Source organism: Hipposideros armiger, unplaced genomic scaffold (assembly GCF_001890085.2).
Source record: "Hipposideros armiger isolate ML-2016 unplaced genomic scaffold, ASM189008v1 scaffold_88, whole genome shotgun sequence".
Taxonomy (NCBI): domain Eukaryota; kingdom Metazoa; phylum Chordata; class Mammalia; order Chiroptera; family Hipposideridae; genus Hipposideros; species Hipposideros armiger.
Genome location: NW_017731438.1, coordinates 3,787,729 through 3,807,086, shown reverse-complemented (window position 1 = coordinate 3,807,086; position 19,358 = coordinate 3,787,729). Strand labels below are relative to the sequence as shown.

Here is a 19,358-nt window from a genome sequence, read left to right as displayed (position 1 = left end):
GGGAACAGACAAGTTGCTGTCATTTTGTTCTTCAATCTAGTTGTGGAGGACGTTGCTTCACTGGCCCAAGTTGGCACTATCATTGCGCTCTTCCCGGGCGAGGCAGATCAGTCGCCTGCTTCTGGACTGCCGCTCACAGTGGCTGCTGGCTGCTCATGCTGGCTGCTGGCTACGCACGGTAGCTCATGGCAACCCACTGCCACAGGGGCTGCAGCCTACGCAGTCGCCGGGCCGGCGACTCACGGCAGCCCAGCTCCAGGTTGAGCTCTGTTGTTCAGCATCTTAGCTGTAGAGGGCAGTGTCACTGGCTCTCATATGTGGGATCCGAACCGGGTCCCTCTGGTGTCCCAAGCCAGTTCTTAACCATCGCGCCACTCGGCCAGCCCACTAGTGTAGATTTTCTAATGTTTTCCTTTAAGATCTTTGCATTTATTTTTGGTGGTGATATTGCCTTAAAATTTTCTCTTATAACTGTCCTTGTTTGATTGCTTTTTCAAGGTTGTGCTAGCCTTATAAAATAATTTGAGAAGATTTTCTCATTTTCTGTTTTTGAAGAAAACTTTTAAGTGGAAAATTTCTGTTACAGAAATATGCCTGTAACAATTAAACAGCTATCAGTTATTTAATAGTTATAGGAATATTGTGGTCTTCTGTTTTTCTTAGGTAGGTTTTGATGTTATATTATTTCTAGAGAATTCTCCCATTTTATCTATAATTTCAATTTTTGTCATAGTTTCTATTTTTTCATTTTTATAGCATGTATAAATTGTACCCCTTTAATTCCTAATGTTGTTTTATGTGCCTTAAGAAAATTAATTTGGTGATGTATTTTTTTTTTCAAAGATCTAATCTTCATTTTTTTCTACTTGGTTCTTTTTTCTTCTATTTTCTTTGAATTTACTGTTTCTCTATTTTCTGAGTTCATGAGTTGACTCTTTAGTTCATTGATTTTCAAATGTTTTTCTTTAATATGTACATTTAAAACTAACAGTTTCCGTATAGATATTTTAGATGCATCTAAGTTTAGATAGGTAGTGTTTTCACTGTCATTCAGTTCAAACCCTTTTACATTTCATTATAGTATTTTTTTAACTTACAGATTATTTATAAGTAGGGTTTTTTATTTTAAATTTCCAAACATGGGCTCTTGAGATTAACTTTTTAGGTTGCATTATAATTTTACTGGATTTTGGTCAGAGCTGGTGTTCTAAACAGTATCAATATTTAGTACTGAACACATTTTAAGTATATAGTTAAGAGAATTTTGGTAAATGCATGCACTCTGTAATCACCATACCAGTAAAAATACAGGATATACCTGTCACCCCAGAAAGTTCGCTTGTGCCAGCCTCACTTGTGATCGATTTCCCTATTATCCTCTACCCCAGGTAACCTGGTATGATTTTTATCACTACAGATTAGTTTTGTCAGTTCTAAAACTTCATATAAATGGAATCCTACAGTGTGTACTCTTTTTTTTTTAAATATTTCTCAACACTCTATTTCATATTACAATGTTGAAATAGATTTTAAAAACTTGATGACTCTTAGGAATAGCCAACCCAGAATTGGCCATTTCTTCATTCTTGATAGAAGTTTTTGATAAAATATAAAAGTGACAATTTAAAATGATGGAACCATAAGTAGGTACAGTTGGCATCACAGACTGAAATGAATTTAAAAGTACTTTGGAAAACAGATAAAATTGCCAAGTAGTATGTTTTTAAAAAGTTGTAAAATCATCCTAGAATACACAAAGCTTATAAATACATGAGGTAAGAGATGACAACTCTTGCAAGAATTTTGCCATTGGAAAATTAAGCCCAAAAAGTAATGAAAAATAAAGAAAAACACTTCCAATGAACAGATCAAGCATAATTGGCTGAGAATGAGAGATAAAAACTACAGTGCCCATAAAATTTGTAAAATTATGCCTTATTTCAAGTTAACAAGTTCATCCCCCAGAACTTTTAAAAATCAAAAAAAGAAGTAGTTTAAGGTACCTTAAAGTACATAAAGAATGTACAACTACTTCATGGTACATTTTAATTCTTGAAAAACACATGACTTGGAAAAAATATATATATATATATTTTAAACATTTTTATTGGGGAACTGGGGGGATGGGAACAGTACTGGGGAATTGGGGGAAGGGGAACAGGCAAGTTGCTGTCGTTTTGTTCTTCAGTCTAGTTGTGGAGGACGTTGCTTCACTGGTCCAAGTTGGCACCGTCATTACGCTCTTCCCGGGCGAGGCACATCAGTTGCCGGCTTCTGGATGGCCGCTCACTGCGGCTGCTGGCCACTCACGCTGGCTGCTGGCTACACACGGTAGCCCATGACAACCCACTGCCACAGGGACTGCAGCCTACGCTGTCGCCGGCGATTCACGGCAGCCCAGCTCCAGGTTGAGCTGTTGTTCAGCATCTTAGCTGTAGAGGGCAGTGTCACTGGCCCTCATATGTGGGATCCAAACCGGGGTCCTCTGGCATCCCAAGCCAGTTCCTAACCATCGTGCCACTCGGCCGGCCCTATATTCAGCTTCTTAATGATGTCATTTGAAGATCAGAAAGTTTTAATTTTTGTGAAGTTTAATGTATCAGTTTTTCTTTTATGGTAACTGATTTTTGTGCCTTCAGAAATCTTTATATGCCCTACAGTCAAGAAGATTTTTTTCCTATGATCTTTTTCTAGAAACTTTATAGTTTTAGCTTTTATGTTTAGGCCTATGATTCATTTCAAGTTGAATCTTATGGTTTGAGGTAGGGGTTGAGGTTTATGGATTTTTTCCATTTTGGTTGTTATAGCACAATTTGTTGTAAAGATGTGTATTTCCCTATTTAATTATATTGGCAGTGTTGCTGAAAATCAGTATCTGAACTCTGTGCTGTTCCGTTGATCTGTAGATATTATCTTTACATCAACACCACAGTTTTAACTATTTTAGCTTTGTAGTAATTCGGAAATCAGGTGGTGAGTCCTTCAACTTTGTTCTTCTTTTCCAGAATTGTTTTGGTTGTTCTAAATCCTTGGAATTCCCATATAAGTTTTAGAATCAAGTCATCAGTTTCTGCACACAGGGATTGTGTTGAACATCTATAGATCAATGTTGTATCTCATCATCCCCCAGCAAGGTCAAAAGCTAGGCAAGTAATATGGAAGAGCACAAGTCCAGACTGAAGCTGGACGACAGGGCTCTACAAAGGAGGGCTCCAAAAACACTTGATGTATCTATCTATTCAGAGGATATTTTTAGTTCTCTAAGTTTATATTTTGGCTGAAATAATGATTGGTAACTGAAAATCAGAGGCAATTCGAAATTCAGAAAAGCAAAACATGGTGTAAGAAAAGAAATTGATTATTGTGGCTCAGGCATGATTAGTGCATACAATTCAGTGAAACATCAACTATGACTATAACAAAAATAGTGATATAACTGAGAAGACAGGAAGAAGTGTGGTGCGCGCGCGCGTGTTTGTAAGTGTCTTTTCATTAAAGGAATATCTAAAGTTTATACAAGTATTTTATTTAGAAGCCTGGAGTTATACCAGAAGATACAGCTAAAGTTGAAATGGTTACTTAAGAGGAATGAAAATGGGGCTCCCTAGGAAGGTGGGGGCTGCAGCTAATAAGCCTAGTGATATTTGGATTTTTATATAGTGTATATGCTTTCTTGACATTTATTTTTAAAAGGAAGGGGAAGAAAGCTTTAAAAGCTTTACCAAAGTCACAAAGCTAGAAAGACCTGGGTTCAAAATCCAGTCTTGCCAAGTCCTTTCAATTCTAGAGCTCATGCCCTTAATCGCTTGTTCTACTCCGTCCCTTCAGTGTGAAGAGGATATTGTCCTGAACATAATTGTTTGACACATAATTCTGAAATTATGACTTAAATGTTAAAGACTACCCTTTTCGATAGGCAGCAGATCTTCAGTTTTCTCCTATAATCTCCAGCTCCAGTCAAAGCTATACATATAACAGGACTGTGGTAAATATCTGTGGAATGCTGTGAAGAATGATTAATGTGAGTTGGAAAAGTCTTAAGACATCGGAGAAACTAGATCTTGGGCTAGGCTTTAAATATAAGGAAAACTTAGACATGAAGTGGGGGAGGGGGTGAGACAATCAGACCTATATATAACTAGTGACGGACATTACATGAATAGTGATCCGCGTCAAGGGTATTTTGCCTTTATGCCTGGGAGGGAGATAAGATTTATTGACTAGGTGGGAATCAAGCAATCAGAGGCTTTAAATACCTTATATTTTAAGTTTCAAGTTTTCACAGAAGTTATATTCTAATACTAGGGTAAATGTCTCTGTGTGGCAACAAATAAAAAAGGAATTTGATAAATTATCTTGTGCAATGCACAATGCATCATATGTGACAGGCCTTCAGTAAGGCAGTTTGTAGCATCTCAGTGTTAGAACTGAAAGGAGCCTTATTTAGATAATTACAACTAAATGAGACCTTAGAGAGAATAAATAGCTTAACAAAGTCCATAGTTAATGTGCTGCTTTCAGCTGCCAATAAAAATAACTTAAACAACAAGGGACATTTATTCATGTATTAAAAGATCCAAAGGCAGGTTAGTTCATTCATCAGTTCAAGGACTTCATCAAGGATCTGGATTCCTTCTGTTTGGGTCCATCCTTAGTGTGTTGGCTGACGAGTCTCATCTTGGTTGCAGGAAGCTCCAGGCAACAAACACATCTTCAGACAAGGCCCTAAGGCTAGAAAAAGATGGAGGCAGGGAGAGTACATCTTTTCCTCCTGTTCCTTTATAAGAAACCTTTCCCAGAATTCTCTTTGTAGAGTCCATTCATATCTCATTAGCCAGAATTGAGTCACATGTTTATTCCTAAAACAGCCACTAATCAAAGAGTAGACCTACCATGGGAGTTTAGAGTAATAAGACACACCCCACCCCCACCCCTGCTCAAGCCTCTCCTGAAGCCTAGGATCACCCAATACCTAAACAAAATTGTTTGTCTGGGGGAAGGGAAGAAAAAGGGCATGATTATTGGGAAGGCAGTCAAGTCAACATAATCATCACACTGAGGTCTCAGAACAAGTTAGTGATAGGCCTGCACTGGAATCCTGGTCTCCAGTTCCCAGTCCTCCCCTCTTCACATAAATGACCTACTTGCTTAATGAATGAATATCATTAATATTGCTACTTTTTCTAAAGAATCTTGAATATATCTACATAACCCTGCCTCAGATCCTTTTTGAAAAAAGCTATACTATTATAAAACTACACATGCCATTTTTTAAAGCAAATTGAGGAATTCAATAATTCCTCAAATAATAAACAACGTGCAGTTCCTTACGCTTATCTTGTTTCTGACTCTGCATTTTCTCGTACTACTTCCACTGCCTAGAAAACATACACAGTAGTGTCCTTTTTTTTTATCATTTTGAATACTACTCACATTTCAAGTGTCGTTGCCTCACCACATCCTCATCTTCGTGAAATTGGTTGTTTGTACCATTATCCACTCATTATTTCCAGATTCCCCTACACATTTACAGTACTGGTTTCTTTACAGGCTTGTGTTGCATTTCTAGTCTTAAGAGCTTTCATTGTAGAGACTCTTATTTGTCTGATAAATCCAGGGTATAGTATGGCCCTGAATAGGTAATAATTGCCACTAATAGTTTTGTTTAATGAATGGATGAATCATATGCAACTAATTTGGGTGTGAGGAGAGATTTTGTGTTCTATTTGATTTTGTTATTTCTAACCAGTAGAACATGGATGTGTTTCTGTAGTCATTGCTCTTCATTTTTGAAAGATTTTTTTTTTTTGCAGTGAGGCAAAAGTGATTCCTATTAGCATGATTTATTTCTGTGAACAAAATTTTCTTTAGAGCTTAAAGAATTTTGGAGGAAAAGTATTCTATTTTGTGTGTTACTGCTTATAGAGCAAATTTAGCCCCAGCTCAATAGTTGTCAAAGGAGGTAAACATTACAAAATTGTACCTAATGCAGATTAGATGCTCAGTAAACATTTGTTTATATAGTAGATATGCCATAAACTAGTGACTTTATGATTTAATTTTTTTCTTTTTTCATTTTAGTATTTATGACATTAACAGAGAACAGGACTATGTCAAGAACTCTCGGGGTATACTTGGTGAAAATGAATTAAGACCACCCTCCCAGCTACATTCTCTCTTAGAGAAGACCGAGACAGGGTTCATATCAGAAAAGAGTGGGTATTAAACTAAATGCTATAAGTTATTACTGATGAATCCAAAGTAGACCAGTATAATTTAAAAAATATATATTTTTAACAGTACAGGTCTTTTATTTTTTTATATCATGCCATAAATTCATAGGAATGGGTTCCAGCAGCTTTAGGCTCCTTTCCATTGGTTCTCACAGAGTGTGCTTCTCTGGGTGGGGCAGGCTGGCGTTTCAGTTGAACCCAGGTACCTTTCTCTTTGGCTTCCTTCTTTTTCTGATCATTTTCTTGCACTGGTTTCAGGAAGCTGTCTCGGCTCTTAAAGTGCTTAATTTGCTCAATCTGTACATCAATTCTCTTGGCAAGAATTTTGCTCTTGTTTGTTTAAAACAGTGCCAGCTACATGCTGGGTAACATTATAGACCCTTCCAATTTTGCCGTGGGAACATTGGTGGGGCATTCCTTTTGAACAGTGCCCATTCCCTTGATGTCTACAATATCACCTTTCTTGTACAATAGCTTCGCATTTATGAGGCCAAAGGAACAACTCCATATTTTCTCAAAGGCCTAGAAATCATATAGCGGGGCCTCTCTCCTCTTTCCCTTTGTGTTGGTCATTTTGACAAATAAATGGAAGATGGTGGTTCTGACCAAAAAGTTAATTTAAAATTTTTTAATCGTATAAAATGAAGGACTTTAAAAAAATTTCCATTAACTAAATTTTTTATAATCATTAATCCAAATTGATAGGTGATTAAATTTTCAAATTACACCAGGAAAGATACTTGTTTAAGGAAAATTGTCACATTCCTCTATGTATTTGTGTTTTTGAAATTATGATTTATTTTACTTGATTCTGAATTGAGATATTTTAGATAGAAGTAATATATGCTTATATAGGAAAATCTTAAATTGTAGTAATATATATAAAGTAAGAGGTATAAGTTCCTCTTTTATCCACTTCCCAATCTCAGTAACCATTGGTTTAAACACGGTTAATAGTTGGGTTTCCCATCTTTCTAGATTTATATCTACATTTTCAAAAACATAATTTAAAATTTTTCTTTAGCCAAAATAACATTAAATAACGCATGTTATTTACTTCATAGGATATAATAGATATCTTTATATGTCAGTATGTATAGATTTACTTTATTTAGTAGTTGCAGTGCGTTTCTCTGTTGTTGGCAATTTAGGTTATCCCCAGTGTTTTTGCTATTATAGATTCTGGTGCATGGAACACCCTTGTGCATATATCCTGTGCACTTATGCTAGTATTTCTGGAACAGATTCTCAGAAATGGAATGGTTATTTGGTATGCACATTTCAGTTAGGTCCTGCCAAATTGTGCTCTAAAAAAGTTGTATTTGTCTTAAACTGGCAATTCTTTAATATCTTAAAAGTAAAGGTAATACATTTTAGAATTAGATGATTAAGGGATGGGCTGTTCCTTCAACAACTATCACATGGCCTACTTAGACTAGATAAAGGTACTATATAATCATAGGTAGTATGACATAGATAGTATGATAGATGTAGCTGGCAGTCTATCTGTAGGAAACTCTAGTAAGGATCTTTAATGGCAGGTATTGTTGGGTTCTGAGAGTTTCTGTCTTTGATGAATGCTACTACTTAATGCACAAACAGGAGATGTGGTCATGAAGTTCTCGGGAGATGTAGAAGAGGCTAATTTTTGTCAGAATTTTGTGATACCTAAGTTGTTGGCATTATTTGCTTACAGACCAGATGCTTACAGAATGAAGAGAAATATCTGTGGCATAGCATCAGAAATTGGTTTATCATTTTCTGATCCCTTTTATTAGAAATTAAAAGCAGAAAGAGGGCCAGCCGGGTGGTGCGATGGTTAAAAACTGGCTTGGGACGCCAGAGGGCCCCTGTTCGGATCCCACATATGAGGGCCAGTGATACTGCCCTCCACAGCTAAGAAGCTGAGCAGCGGCTCAACCTGGAGCTGGGCTGCCATGAGTCACCGGCGAAGGCTAGGCTGCAGCCCCTGTGGCAGTGGGTTGCCATGGGCTACCGTGAGCGGCCAGCAGCTGCAGTGAGCGGCTGTCCAGAAGCTGGCGACTGATCTGCCTCGCCCAGGAAGAGCGCAGTGATGGTGCCAACTTGGGCCAGTGAAGCAACATCCTCAACTAGAGTTAAGAACAAAATGACAGCAACTTGTCAGTTCCCCTCCCCCCAGTTCCCCAGCGCTGTTCCCATCCCCCCAATTCCCCAATAAAAATCTAAATAAATAAATAAATAAAATAAAATAAAATAAAAGCAGAAAGAAGTGTCCAAAACCGGACACTCACTGTCTCGGTGATGGATTTTAAAGAAGGGGAGATTAATGCAGGGTACTTTGAGCAGAATCCAACCTGTGTCAAGCTTGACTTTACTTTTCAGGTTGAATTCACAAATAGAGAAATGTGCCCAAAGCCAGGTGCTACAGGAAAGCATATTAACTCAATTTCTAATATAACCATTGTGATTGAACTTACATTTTCTCTGTGTGCGCTCTGTTGGTCACGTAAATTCTAAGGAACACTTTCCATTTTACAGGCAGGTACTTTTCAAGTTAACCTTCTTAGATGTTGTTTTAGGTTTCTTTGTGGAATAGTTTCCTCTTCATTTTCCTAATTTTCTTGTACATTGAATGTGTAAATAAAGCATGTGTATTGCTCAGCAAAAATGAGGTCATTCATTTATTTTAGTGCTCATATTGTTTTGTCCACTAGTTAGACTCTTAAATGAAAGTACGTTTGTAAGAAGAGACAATGTCAAGTAATTTCTCAAAATTCTCATCTACTTATTTATAGAGCAGGAAACTTGTGCTTTCTTGAGAGTATATTTGAAGTAATACTCATCTGTTATGAAGTAATGAAAGAGTCAAGATTTACTGTGATTTTCTAACAACATGGTTTTCAACGTGCTTTTCCTCCTAACTGTAAAATGATTAGTTTTATAAACATATTGCTCTTTGGACAATGCTGACCTAAAGGGGAAGCATTTTAACCATAAATACATAATTTTAGAAATAAAAATATGTAAGTACAAAGTAATTTATTTCCCACTGTTTCTCCTTGTTTATTTTAAATTATTAATAGCTTTACTGGGAACAGTATTCCACACACTGGTGTAAATTAAGTGTTCTCTGACCACATGTATTTGGGAAACACTGTGTGAGATAGATTTCTTTTTAGTTGCATTATTTTTCATAGTTTTTTATTTATTGTGCACTGACACTCAAATATAGGGATATATGTAGTATTTAGTAATTCTGAAACTTAAAATCTGTGCCTACCTATTAACATCTTGCAGATTTTAGAGAAGATGATAATCAGAGATGGTTCGTTTCCAAAGCTGTGACAACATTTAGATTTCTTTTATTGTAAGCAACATATTTCTTAAATAATGAGCCTCAGACTACACTTAGACTTTTTAATATTATATTGCCTTTTAAAAAATGTTAATATTTTTAATACTTCTTAACATTTTTAATATTAACTACAAGTTTTCCAGAATTACAATTTTTGAAAGAATCCTGATTTGTATTTGAGCTAGCAGTGCAGATTATTTGTGAGATGAATTTGCAAGTGCATAGGCTTCCCAGTTTGTTTTGAGTAGTGCAGCTAAAGAAAACCATAATTTTAATTATTTTTTTATTGGGGGAGGGGAACAGCATTGGGGAATTGGGGAAGGGGAACAGCCAAGTTGTTGTCCTTCAGTCTTAGTTGTGGAGGGCGCAGCTAGCTCAGCTCCAAGTCCAGTCATCATCTGGCTGCCCGAGTCCACTCAGCTCAAGGTGCTGTGTTCAGTCTTAGTTGCAGTAGGGTGTAGCCACCATCCCATGCGGGAGTCGAACCAGCAGCCTCATTGTTAAGAGCGTGCGCTCCATACCCTGAGCCACCTGGGCTGCTGCTCAGCTCAAAGTGCTGAGTTCAGTCTTTAGTTGCGGGAGGGCATAGTCCACCGTCCCATGCGGGAGTTGAACAGGCAACCTTGTTGTTAGGAGCAAGTGCTCTCATCAGCTGAGCCATCCTGCCACCTGTTGGCAGCTCAGCGGAAGCTTAGCTCCGGTGCAGTGTCACTGGTCCATGTGGGAATCAAACTGGTGACCCTGTTGCTCAGAGCTCGCACTCTTAAGCCCTTAACCAACTGAGTCACTTGGCTGACCCCATAATTTTAATTATTATCACAAGTGTTTTGCTATCTTAATTTGTTTAGAACATCCTTATTTTTTGCTATCTGAATCTGTTTAGAATATTCTTATTTTTTACAGTATTGGTATATGATAGTAAAGGAGAAAGTGAAATGGAGAAAAAGTAAAACAATTGATATGGATCAGATGTATCAACTTCAGCATATTGTTAAATATTTCATCCTCTTTCATTCCTTGCTATTTATAATCTTTCATCATTGGTACGGAAGTTTTGCTTATTAAAGTATTTTTAAACTACCTTCATATAATTGAAGTGTTAGGATGGTTTAGTCCAAATTAATTTTACGGAAATGTTTGTTTTCATTTCTGTGATAGTGTAGCTACTTTTTTTCTTGCCTGTTGTTCTTAATTTTAATTAAAATGCTTTTTTTTCCTGTAACTTTAAAACTTTAATGTAATTCGCAGAGTTCTGGTAAGAGTAGGAAGCCATATTAATGTACTTATTTGTACTCTATGACTAAAACTTCCAGTGCTATAGAAATTACTCCATTCTCTCTATTTTAATTTATAAACTATCAGTTTGTATCCCCCCCCACACACCTTGTTAAAGAAAGTAAAGAGGATACAAACTGAAGCCAGTAAACAAATCAAATGGTTAAATGTTACGAGAATTCATTAGGCTCAGTTCTTGCTCAAGTGAAGACTTGTAAAATCAAAAGGCACAAAGACTCAATTAAGAGAATTATTGGGGCCGGCCATGTGGCTCAGTTGGTTAAGAGCTTGCTCAAGAGTGTGAGCTCTGAGCAGCAGGGTCACCAGTTGGATTCCCACATGGGCCAGTGAGCTGAGCTGCCAACAGGTGTCAGGATGGCTCAGCTGGTGAGAGCACGTGCTCCTAACAACAAGGTTACCTATTCTAGCTGGTGGGCTACTCCCGCTTGCAGCTCAAGAACTCCACACCTTGAGCTGAGCTGCCGCCCGGATGGCTCAGGGACTAGAGCACGTGCTCTTAACAACAAGGCTGCTGGGTTTGACTCCCGCATGGGATGGTGGCTACGCCCACCCGCAACTAAGATTGAACACAGCACCTTGAGCTGAACAGCACAACAGGACTTGGAGCTGAGCTAGCTGCGCCCTCCACAACTAAGATTGAAGGACAACAACTTGGCTGGCCACCTCCCCCAATTCCCCAACAGTGTTCCCCCCCAATTCCCCAATAAAATCTTAAAAAAAAAAAAAAAAGAATCATTGAATCAAGTAAGTAATACTCAAGAAAATATGCCTTTCATGGGAAGGGCATATCAGAATCTGTGGGATAGCAATCACATGGGTATGGTTTGAAAAAAGCACTTCCGAAAAAAGTAAGAAAGTTTTATTTTTGTAAAATTAAAAACATGATTTTATAATATAACCCATAAGAAGTAAAGTTCAGTAGACACATCTAAGCTGGTGAGGAAACCCCAAAGATACAGTGATTTCTAATGTATTTGCTGAGTGTCTTATATAGTAGGCTTCTTAAAAGGAACCTAGTAGACTTACTTGGGGATTTGATAAGACAATGGGAAGGGTAAGTTTATCGAAATGTGGCACTGGTTTAAAAAATCATAAAGATGAGAAACATTGGTCTAAGTGGTCGCTGACCACCAACTTGACAATACAGTTGCATCTTTTACCAACTGCGTTTACAGCTACACCTTTAAACCATGAGGCATAAGGGATCTGGCAGGGTATATTTTACTCTTGTATTGAAAGTAATTCACTCTCAGCTGTAATCCATTTAGATTCTTTTCTTTACATGAGAGCTCTTTTAAGTTAAGATAGTACAGATATGATAGCCAAAACACTTTGTGAAAGTCTTAGTTATACAGGAAGAAAGTAGATGAGGTATTCAGGAATATTTAGTGTGCCAAAAAACTACATCCTTCGATTATTTTAAACAGTTGCGTTATTTTTGTTTGTTTTACAGTTTTTGAAACAGTATCCTTGAGTTCAGACTCTCTCTTCCAGAGGGCAGTTTCAATTCTCCATACTTCTTATTTGGACTCTGCATCTGAGCATGGTTTTCAGTACAGTCAAGTGACTTTGGTGAAAAATGACATTTTCTTAAATGAGGTGAGGTGGTTGGTGCTCACTATGTTAGTTTTATTTCAGCTTTAAAGAAATAGACCCATCTTTTTGGGTATATAAGCCTAGTTCTTTTAAGGTATCACTTTTCAGATAAAAGATCCTTAGAAGTAGTCACTTGGAAGGTAGTAATAATGTATTCTAGGGAATAGAAAAATGATAAATTTTGTTAGTCTTTTTTAGCAAGAGAAATTCAGATGATGCATTTTAAAAAATTAATTTGCAAGGCAGAAATAACATGTTTATAACATTTGGTTATTCTCTCTCTACACAGTACAAAATTTTTTACCAAGAGAAAAAAGCAAGTAACTATACTCAGGAAGAACTTCAAGAAACTTACGGGTTTCTCCTGTTTGAAACTGAAAATCAGGTAAGGGGATTAGGTTGTATAATATTAATTTTGTGATATTAATGTACAAAACAAATGATATCATTAAACTTAAATATTGGTATTTCAGTTATGTAATAATTGTAAGATAACCAGTTCATCAGTGTTTTTTGTTACTTAGTTTGGTGGCAATGTAAATGAAAGTGAAAGCTAGTTATAAAAGAGATTTGATTTCTACAACTTTTTACAGGTCCTTTTTAGTTTTACCTTAAATGCATTTGTAAACTCATGGTGAGATTGGGATTCTTAAGTATCAGTAATGCCTTTTGATGGAGTGAATGGATATTTATCCATTCTGTATTATTGTTTACATAGATACTGTCCCTTGTTGAGGTTTTTCAAGTTTAAATTACATGGTTTTGGGATAAGATGAACACCTTCAGCATTCTAGTTACTTGGAATTGTTTCACACCTGTCTTTGAAAATTGAACATCCATATTGTTGCTTGTACTTAACTTGTGGGAGAAGGAAACCTTGCAGGGTATATCTCCAAAGATGTGTATGACACCTAGATGCAATTTTAACATGATTCGAAGGTAATGTCTTGGTTTGGTTAATGATTTTTAAAGAACAAGGGTAGGTTTATTTTTAAAATGATTGCTATTAGTATATAACATAAAGTTACTATAATAACACTAGAAGAGTTTATTTCCTTAATCATGTACTTCCAAGTAAGATATGTTATGATTCGTACTACAAAGACATTTGGGGTAAGACATTTTCAAATTTAGTGACTCCAAAGCTATAATTGGAAAATTAACCTTTAAGAGAGGACTTATTTGTGATGTTATTTGTTTTTGCTGTTGACATTTTTATTAACAGAAATGATAAAATTTCATGAAAAACTTTGAACTATTAACCAGAACACAATTGCCTTACATAAGCTTGCTTTATGCTATAAATATATACAGTGTGTGGGTTCTTAATTTATTTGAAAGTTTATAGATTATAGTGATATTTCATTACCTGTCCCAAGACTGATACAATAAGCAAGGTACTATCTTTTGTTTGAAGGCAAGGTTGGTATGTCAGCGTGGACTCTGTATTGGCAGCAGTGCTATTACCACTCTGGGTGACCCAGCAAAAGGTAAGTATGTAAGAAAAAAGAATCTCTTCTTTTACAAGATGAAGTAGGGTTTAGTTTATTTCGTAAGCTACCCATATTAATCACCAGTTTCATTAATGATAAATAATAATCTTTAGAATCAGAACTTTATAAACGAGCTTTGAGTCTAATAGGTGTTACATGATCAGAACTTTTTTTTAAAGGTTGGTTGGACTAGAACAAATACTGAAAGTGCCAGGGCTGGTCTCTTTCATGCCATCATAATGGCAATAGGAATAGAGAGTAGATAGAACCAATCAAACTTGGCAACTATGGAATGTGAGGAGTAAGAGAAAGGAAGTAATCAAAGATAAGGGTTTAAACTTACACTACAGTGATATTACTAATAGAAAAGAGACACAGAAGGAGAGAAGATTGGTAGGAAAGCTGATAAAAGAAGAAGGTAATCTTATGGTAAGAAAATGGGTTAACTGAATTTCTTTAAGCTTTAGTTTTCTCAGCTGTAAAATAGATAAAACTATCTTTTAGATTTGTTGTGAGGATGCAAGAGACTCTGTAAAGTGCTGAGCACAGTGCACCTAGTAAACTCTCAGTAAATGAACACTACCACTTTCATGAGTTAAAGTTGAGAAATAATGGGATTTTTGTGTTTCTGGAAGATATCCTGCTGGTGGTGGAAATAGTTGGAAACGGGATTGGGAATGGAGGTTGGGGGTAAAGGTGGTGGGGGTTGGTATTAGTTGAAGCCAAAGATACTGTTACATGGGACAGTAGAGAAGGAAAAGATGACAAAAAACAGAACTTTTAGATCCTAGAGGGATCATGAGGTGGGGGGATGGGGAAGGGTATAGAAGGAGGAGGAGTCAGAAGCTGCCTGATAGATGAAGAGTCAGGAAGTAGAGTTTTACAGAAAGCAGAGGGATCTAAGGAGGGGTTTAGCTGTGTCACGTGCTACAGAATTTGGAGAGCAAGACTGAGAAAGATTATTGAGCTTCATGGCTAGATTCCTGCTGACTTTTTTTTAACAGCCTTATTGAGATAAAATTCACCTACCAGACAATTCACCCATTTAAAGTACAAAATTCAGTGATTTTTAGTATATTCACAGAGTTGTGCAACCATCATCACAATCAATTTTAGACCATTTTTATCACCCTAAAAAGAAATCCTGTATGTATTAGCACTAACTCCCTTTCCACAGTACCTCCTTCCTAGGCAATTACTAAACTACTTTTGGCCTCTATGTATTTGCCTATTCAAGACAGTACATATAAATGGAGTCATATATGATCTTTGTGACTGTTATCTTTTACTTAATGTTTTTGAGGTTCATCCATGTTGTAGCATGTATCAGTACTTCATTCCCTTTTTGGGTGAATAATATTCCATTGTATGGATATACAATATTTTCTTCATCTATTCAGCAGTTGATGTACATTTGGTTGTTTCCACTTTTTGGCTATTATGAAAAATAGCTGCTATGTACATTTGTGTACAAGTTTTGTACAGATGTGTGTTTTCATTTCTCTTGTGTATATACTTAGGAATGGAATTGCTGGGTAACTATAAAACAAAAATGTTAAAACTTACATTCAGTTCTTCTAAAAGACATAAAAAAGGATAAATTCATAACCCAGTAACATTTTACATAAAACTTTTTTCTTTTGCCTGTTCTTTTTCACAGCCCCCCCCCTTCTATTCATTGTGAAAAATTCTAACAGAAAAAGTAGAAAGCATGGTATAATATATCCATCATCACCTAGGTTTAACAGATAATGTTTTGCATCATTCCCTTCATTTGTTTAATTTTTTTTTAAATGAAGAATTTGAAAGTAAATTACAAGTAAACGTATGAGCTTACATTTCTTAAAATAGAAGTCCGGTTTTTTTTCTACCATCCCATGATTTTATTGTTGATGTTTGAGAGGCTGGCTTCAGTAGCATGGTGGAGTGGAAGCTGTATTGTTCCTAATACACACACACGGGTTGAGAATAAAAGAGCACTACTGCCTGTGTATTTTATAGTTTTGGGCTCAAATAGAAATGGGTAGTTCTGTGTGTAATAGTAACATTTTATATTAATGTAGTGTTTTATAGTTTTAAAAGTTTATTGCTCTTTTTAAATCTTCCTGAGAATCCTGTGGTTTATGTGTCTGTGACTCAAGCTCACCCTCCCCACTTCAGTGACATACTCCTCAGTCACATGGTTGTTATTAGTATGCAGAAAACTTGGAACTGGAATCCAAGCTTCTGATCATCAGTTTATTGCTCTTTCCAGTATATCAAAGTGTTCTCACCATTGCCTTAGATTTCAAAAGAGATACCTCCATTCAGGAATATCCCTGAAATCTGTCCTTTCCTTCTTCTCACTGTTGCTGCCGTGTGGGGATCCTCCTCTCCTGTCTCAGCTCCAACAGTAGCTTTCTAATTGGTCTTGCTTCTAGTCTTTCCCCTCTTTAGACTCAGATTTGATGAATCTCTATTGCCTACAGAGTAAAGTCTAAGCTGATTAGCAAGTCCTACAACGGTCTTGACTGTTGAGTTCCAAGCTTTCTTTTCAGCCTCAACTTTCACCACTTTCTCCCCTGCTTCCAGCACTGGCCTACGATTGTAAATAATGTGTAGTCTTTTATGCTTCCATACTTTGGTTCACTCTATTCTCTACTTAGAATTTTGCTCTTCTCTCTGTCTAAAGAATTCCTTTCCCAGACAAATTTAATTACTTAATTATTTTCATATCTGTGTGCCCTCAGGTATAACATATGTCTGATTAATATTTAAGTACCTACTATATGTTGGGCTATGATGTGGCTGTAGTGGTGAGCAAAACAAATATAACCCGTCTTACTGAAATTTACAGTTTAGCAGAATAAGCTGCTTGAAGACAGGGACCCTGTTTTATTTCCTTGTGTCAAAGCTGCCTAGCACAGACCTGCCATTTAGAAAACCTCAGCACATATTATTAAATAAGAGTACAGTAGACCACCCCCCCACACACACATACACCCCTTATCTCGCATTTTCACTTTGCAGTTTCAGTTACCTGTGGTCAACTGAAGTCCAAAAATACTAAATGGAAAGTTCTAGAAATAAGCAATCCGTAAGTTATAAATTGCATGCCATTCTGAGCAGCATGATGAAATCTTGTCACACCCAGGACGTGAGTTATCCCTTTTTTCAGTGTTATCTGCACTATATAGGCTACCCTCCCATTAGTCACTTTGTAGCCCGCTAAGTTATCAGATCGACTGTCCTGGCATCAACGTGCTTGGGTTCAAATAACCCTTATATGACTTATGGCCCCAATAATGGCCCCAAAGTGCAAGAGCAGAGATGCTGGCAATTCAGATATGCTAAAGAGAAGCTTATGCCAAAAAGTGCTTCCTTTAAGTGAAAAGTTTAAAGTTGTATGCTGATAGGAACAAATCTGTCTGTGAAATTGTGAAGAAGGAAAAAGAAATATGTGCTAGTTTTGCTGTCGTACCTCAAACTGCAAAAGTTAACAGCCACAGTGCCTAATAAGATGGAAAAGGCATTAATTACATTTGTAGGTGGAAAGCATATTGAACAAAAAACATATTCCAATTGATGGCAATATGTTGAGCTAGAAAGCATTGAGCCTATATAAAGACTTCATCAAGGGACCCCCCTGAAATGAGTGACATCAAGCCGTTTACTGCAAGTAAGGGATGGTTACACAGATTCAGGAATAGGTTTGGACTGAAAAGTACAAAAATTACTGGTGAGGCTACACCTGCCTATGAAAAAGCTGCTGTCACATTTCCATCAGAGTTGAAGAAGTTAAGGAAAAAGGATACCATCCAAAGCAAGTCTTCACTTGTGATGAAACTGGGCTCTTCTGGATGAAGATGCCCAAAAACCCACATTTATAAAAATGCAAAGGAGGCACCAGGGCATAAAACATGGAAGGACAGATTAACTCTGGTATTATGTGGTAACACTGCAGGGCATATGATAAAGCTAGGTGTAGCATACAAAGTGAAGAACCCATGCGCTTTCAAAAAACAAACAAAAATTATCTGCCCACGTCCTGGCAACAATCAGAAAGTGTAGGCAACAGCCATCTTGTTTATGGAATGGTTCCACCAGTGCGTCACAAGAAGGGTGAGTACAGTACAGACGTATCTTGAAGATTTTGCGAGTTTGGTTCCAGACCACCACAATGAAGCGAATATCGCAAAGTGAGTCACAAATTTTTTGGTTTCCCAGTGCATATAAAAGTTATGTTTATACTATACTGTCTGTATGTAGTCTATTAAATGTGCAATAGCATTATGTCTCAAAAACAATATACACACTTTAATTAAAAAGTACTTTATTGTTAAAAAATGGTGACTATCACGTGAGCCTTCAGCAAGTCATAACCTTTTTGCTGGTGGAGGGTTTTGCCTTAATGTCGATGGCTGCTGACTGATCAGAGTGGTGGTTGCTGAAGGTTGGGGTGGCTGTGGCAATTACTTAAACTAAGACAACAATGAAGTTTACTGCATTGACTGACTCATAAACAATTTCTCTGTAACATGTGATGCTGTTTGATAGCATTTTACCCCAGTAGACCTTTCAAAATTGAAGTCAGTACTTTTAAACCTTGCAGCTGCTTTATCAACTGAGTTTCATAGTCTAAATCCTTATGTTGTCATTTCAACAGTATTCACAGCATTTTCACAAGGAGTGGATTCCATCTCAAGAAAAACACTTTAGCAACTGCTTATCTGTTAAAGATTTATCATGAGATTGCAGCAATTCAGACATATCTTCAGGCTCCACTTCTAGTTCTTTTACTGTTTCCACCACATCTGCAGTGACTTCCTCCACTGAAGTCTTCCACGAGGGTTGCAATCAACTTCTTCCAAAATCCTGTTAATCTTGAGATTTTGACCTCTTCCCATGAATCACGAATGTTCTTAATGACATCTAGAATGGTGAAACCTTTCCAGAAGGTTTTCAATTCACTTTTCCCAGATCCATCAGAGAAATCACTGTCCATAGCAGCTATAGCTTTATGAAATGTATTTCTTAAATAAGACTTGTAAGTCGAAATTGCTCCTTGAACTATGGGCTGCAGAATGGATGTTATATTTGTGGGCATGAAAACAGCATTCATCTCATCCATATCCATCAGAGCTCTTGGGTAGCCAGGTGCATTGTTAACGAGCAGTAATATATTTTGAAAGGAATCTTCTTTTTCTGAGCAGTAGGTCTCAATAGTGGGCTTAAAATATTCAGTACAAAGTTATGTTGTAAACAGATATGCTGCCATCCAGGCTTTGTTCCATTTACAGCGCACAGGCAGAGTAGACTTAGCATAATCCTTAAGAGCCTGGGATTTTCAGCATGGTCAGTGAGTAGTGGCTTCAACTTGAAGTGACCAGCTGCATTAACCCCTAACAAGAAAGTTAGCCTGTC

The 19,358-nt window shown here is 36.9% G+C and overlaps 1 protein-coding gene across 1 annotated transcript in view; it reads left to right on the top strand.

The window, feature by feature from the left end:
- The window catches only part of TASOR2 (transcription activation suppressor family member 2), an 82,117-nt gene that overhangs the window by 13,756 nt on the left and 49,003 nt on the right, over positions 1 to 19,358 (top strand). The window contains exons 2-4 of the mRNA XM_019644550.1: positions 12,320 to 12,465; positions 12,752 to 12,847; positions 13,880 to 13,952. Of these exons, the coding sequence (XP_019500095.1) occupies positions 12,320 to 12,465; positions 12,752 to 12,847; positions 13,880 to 13,952 (315 nt within the window). The remainder of the gene's footprint in view (positions 1 to 12,319; positions 12,466 to 12,751; positions 12,848 to 13,879; positions 13,953 to 19,358) is intronic.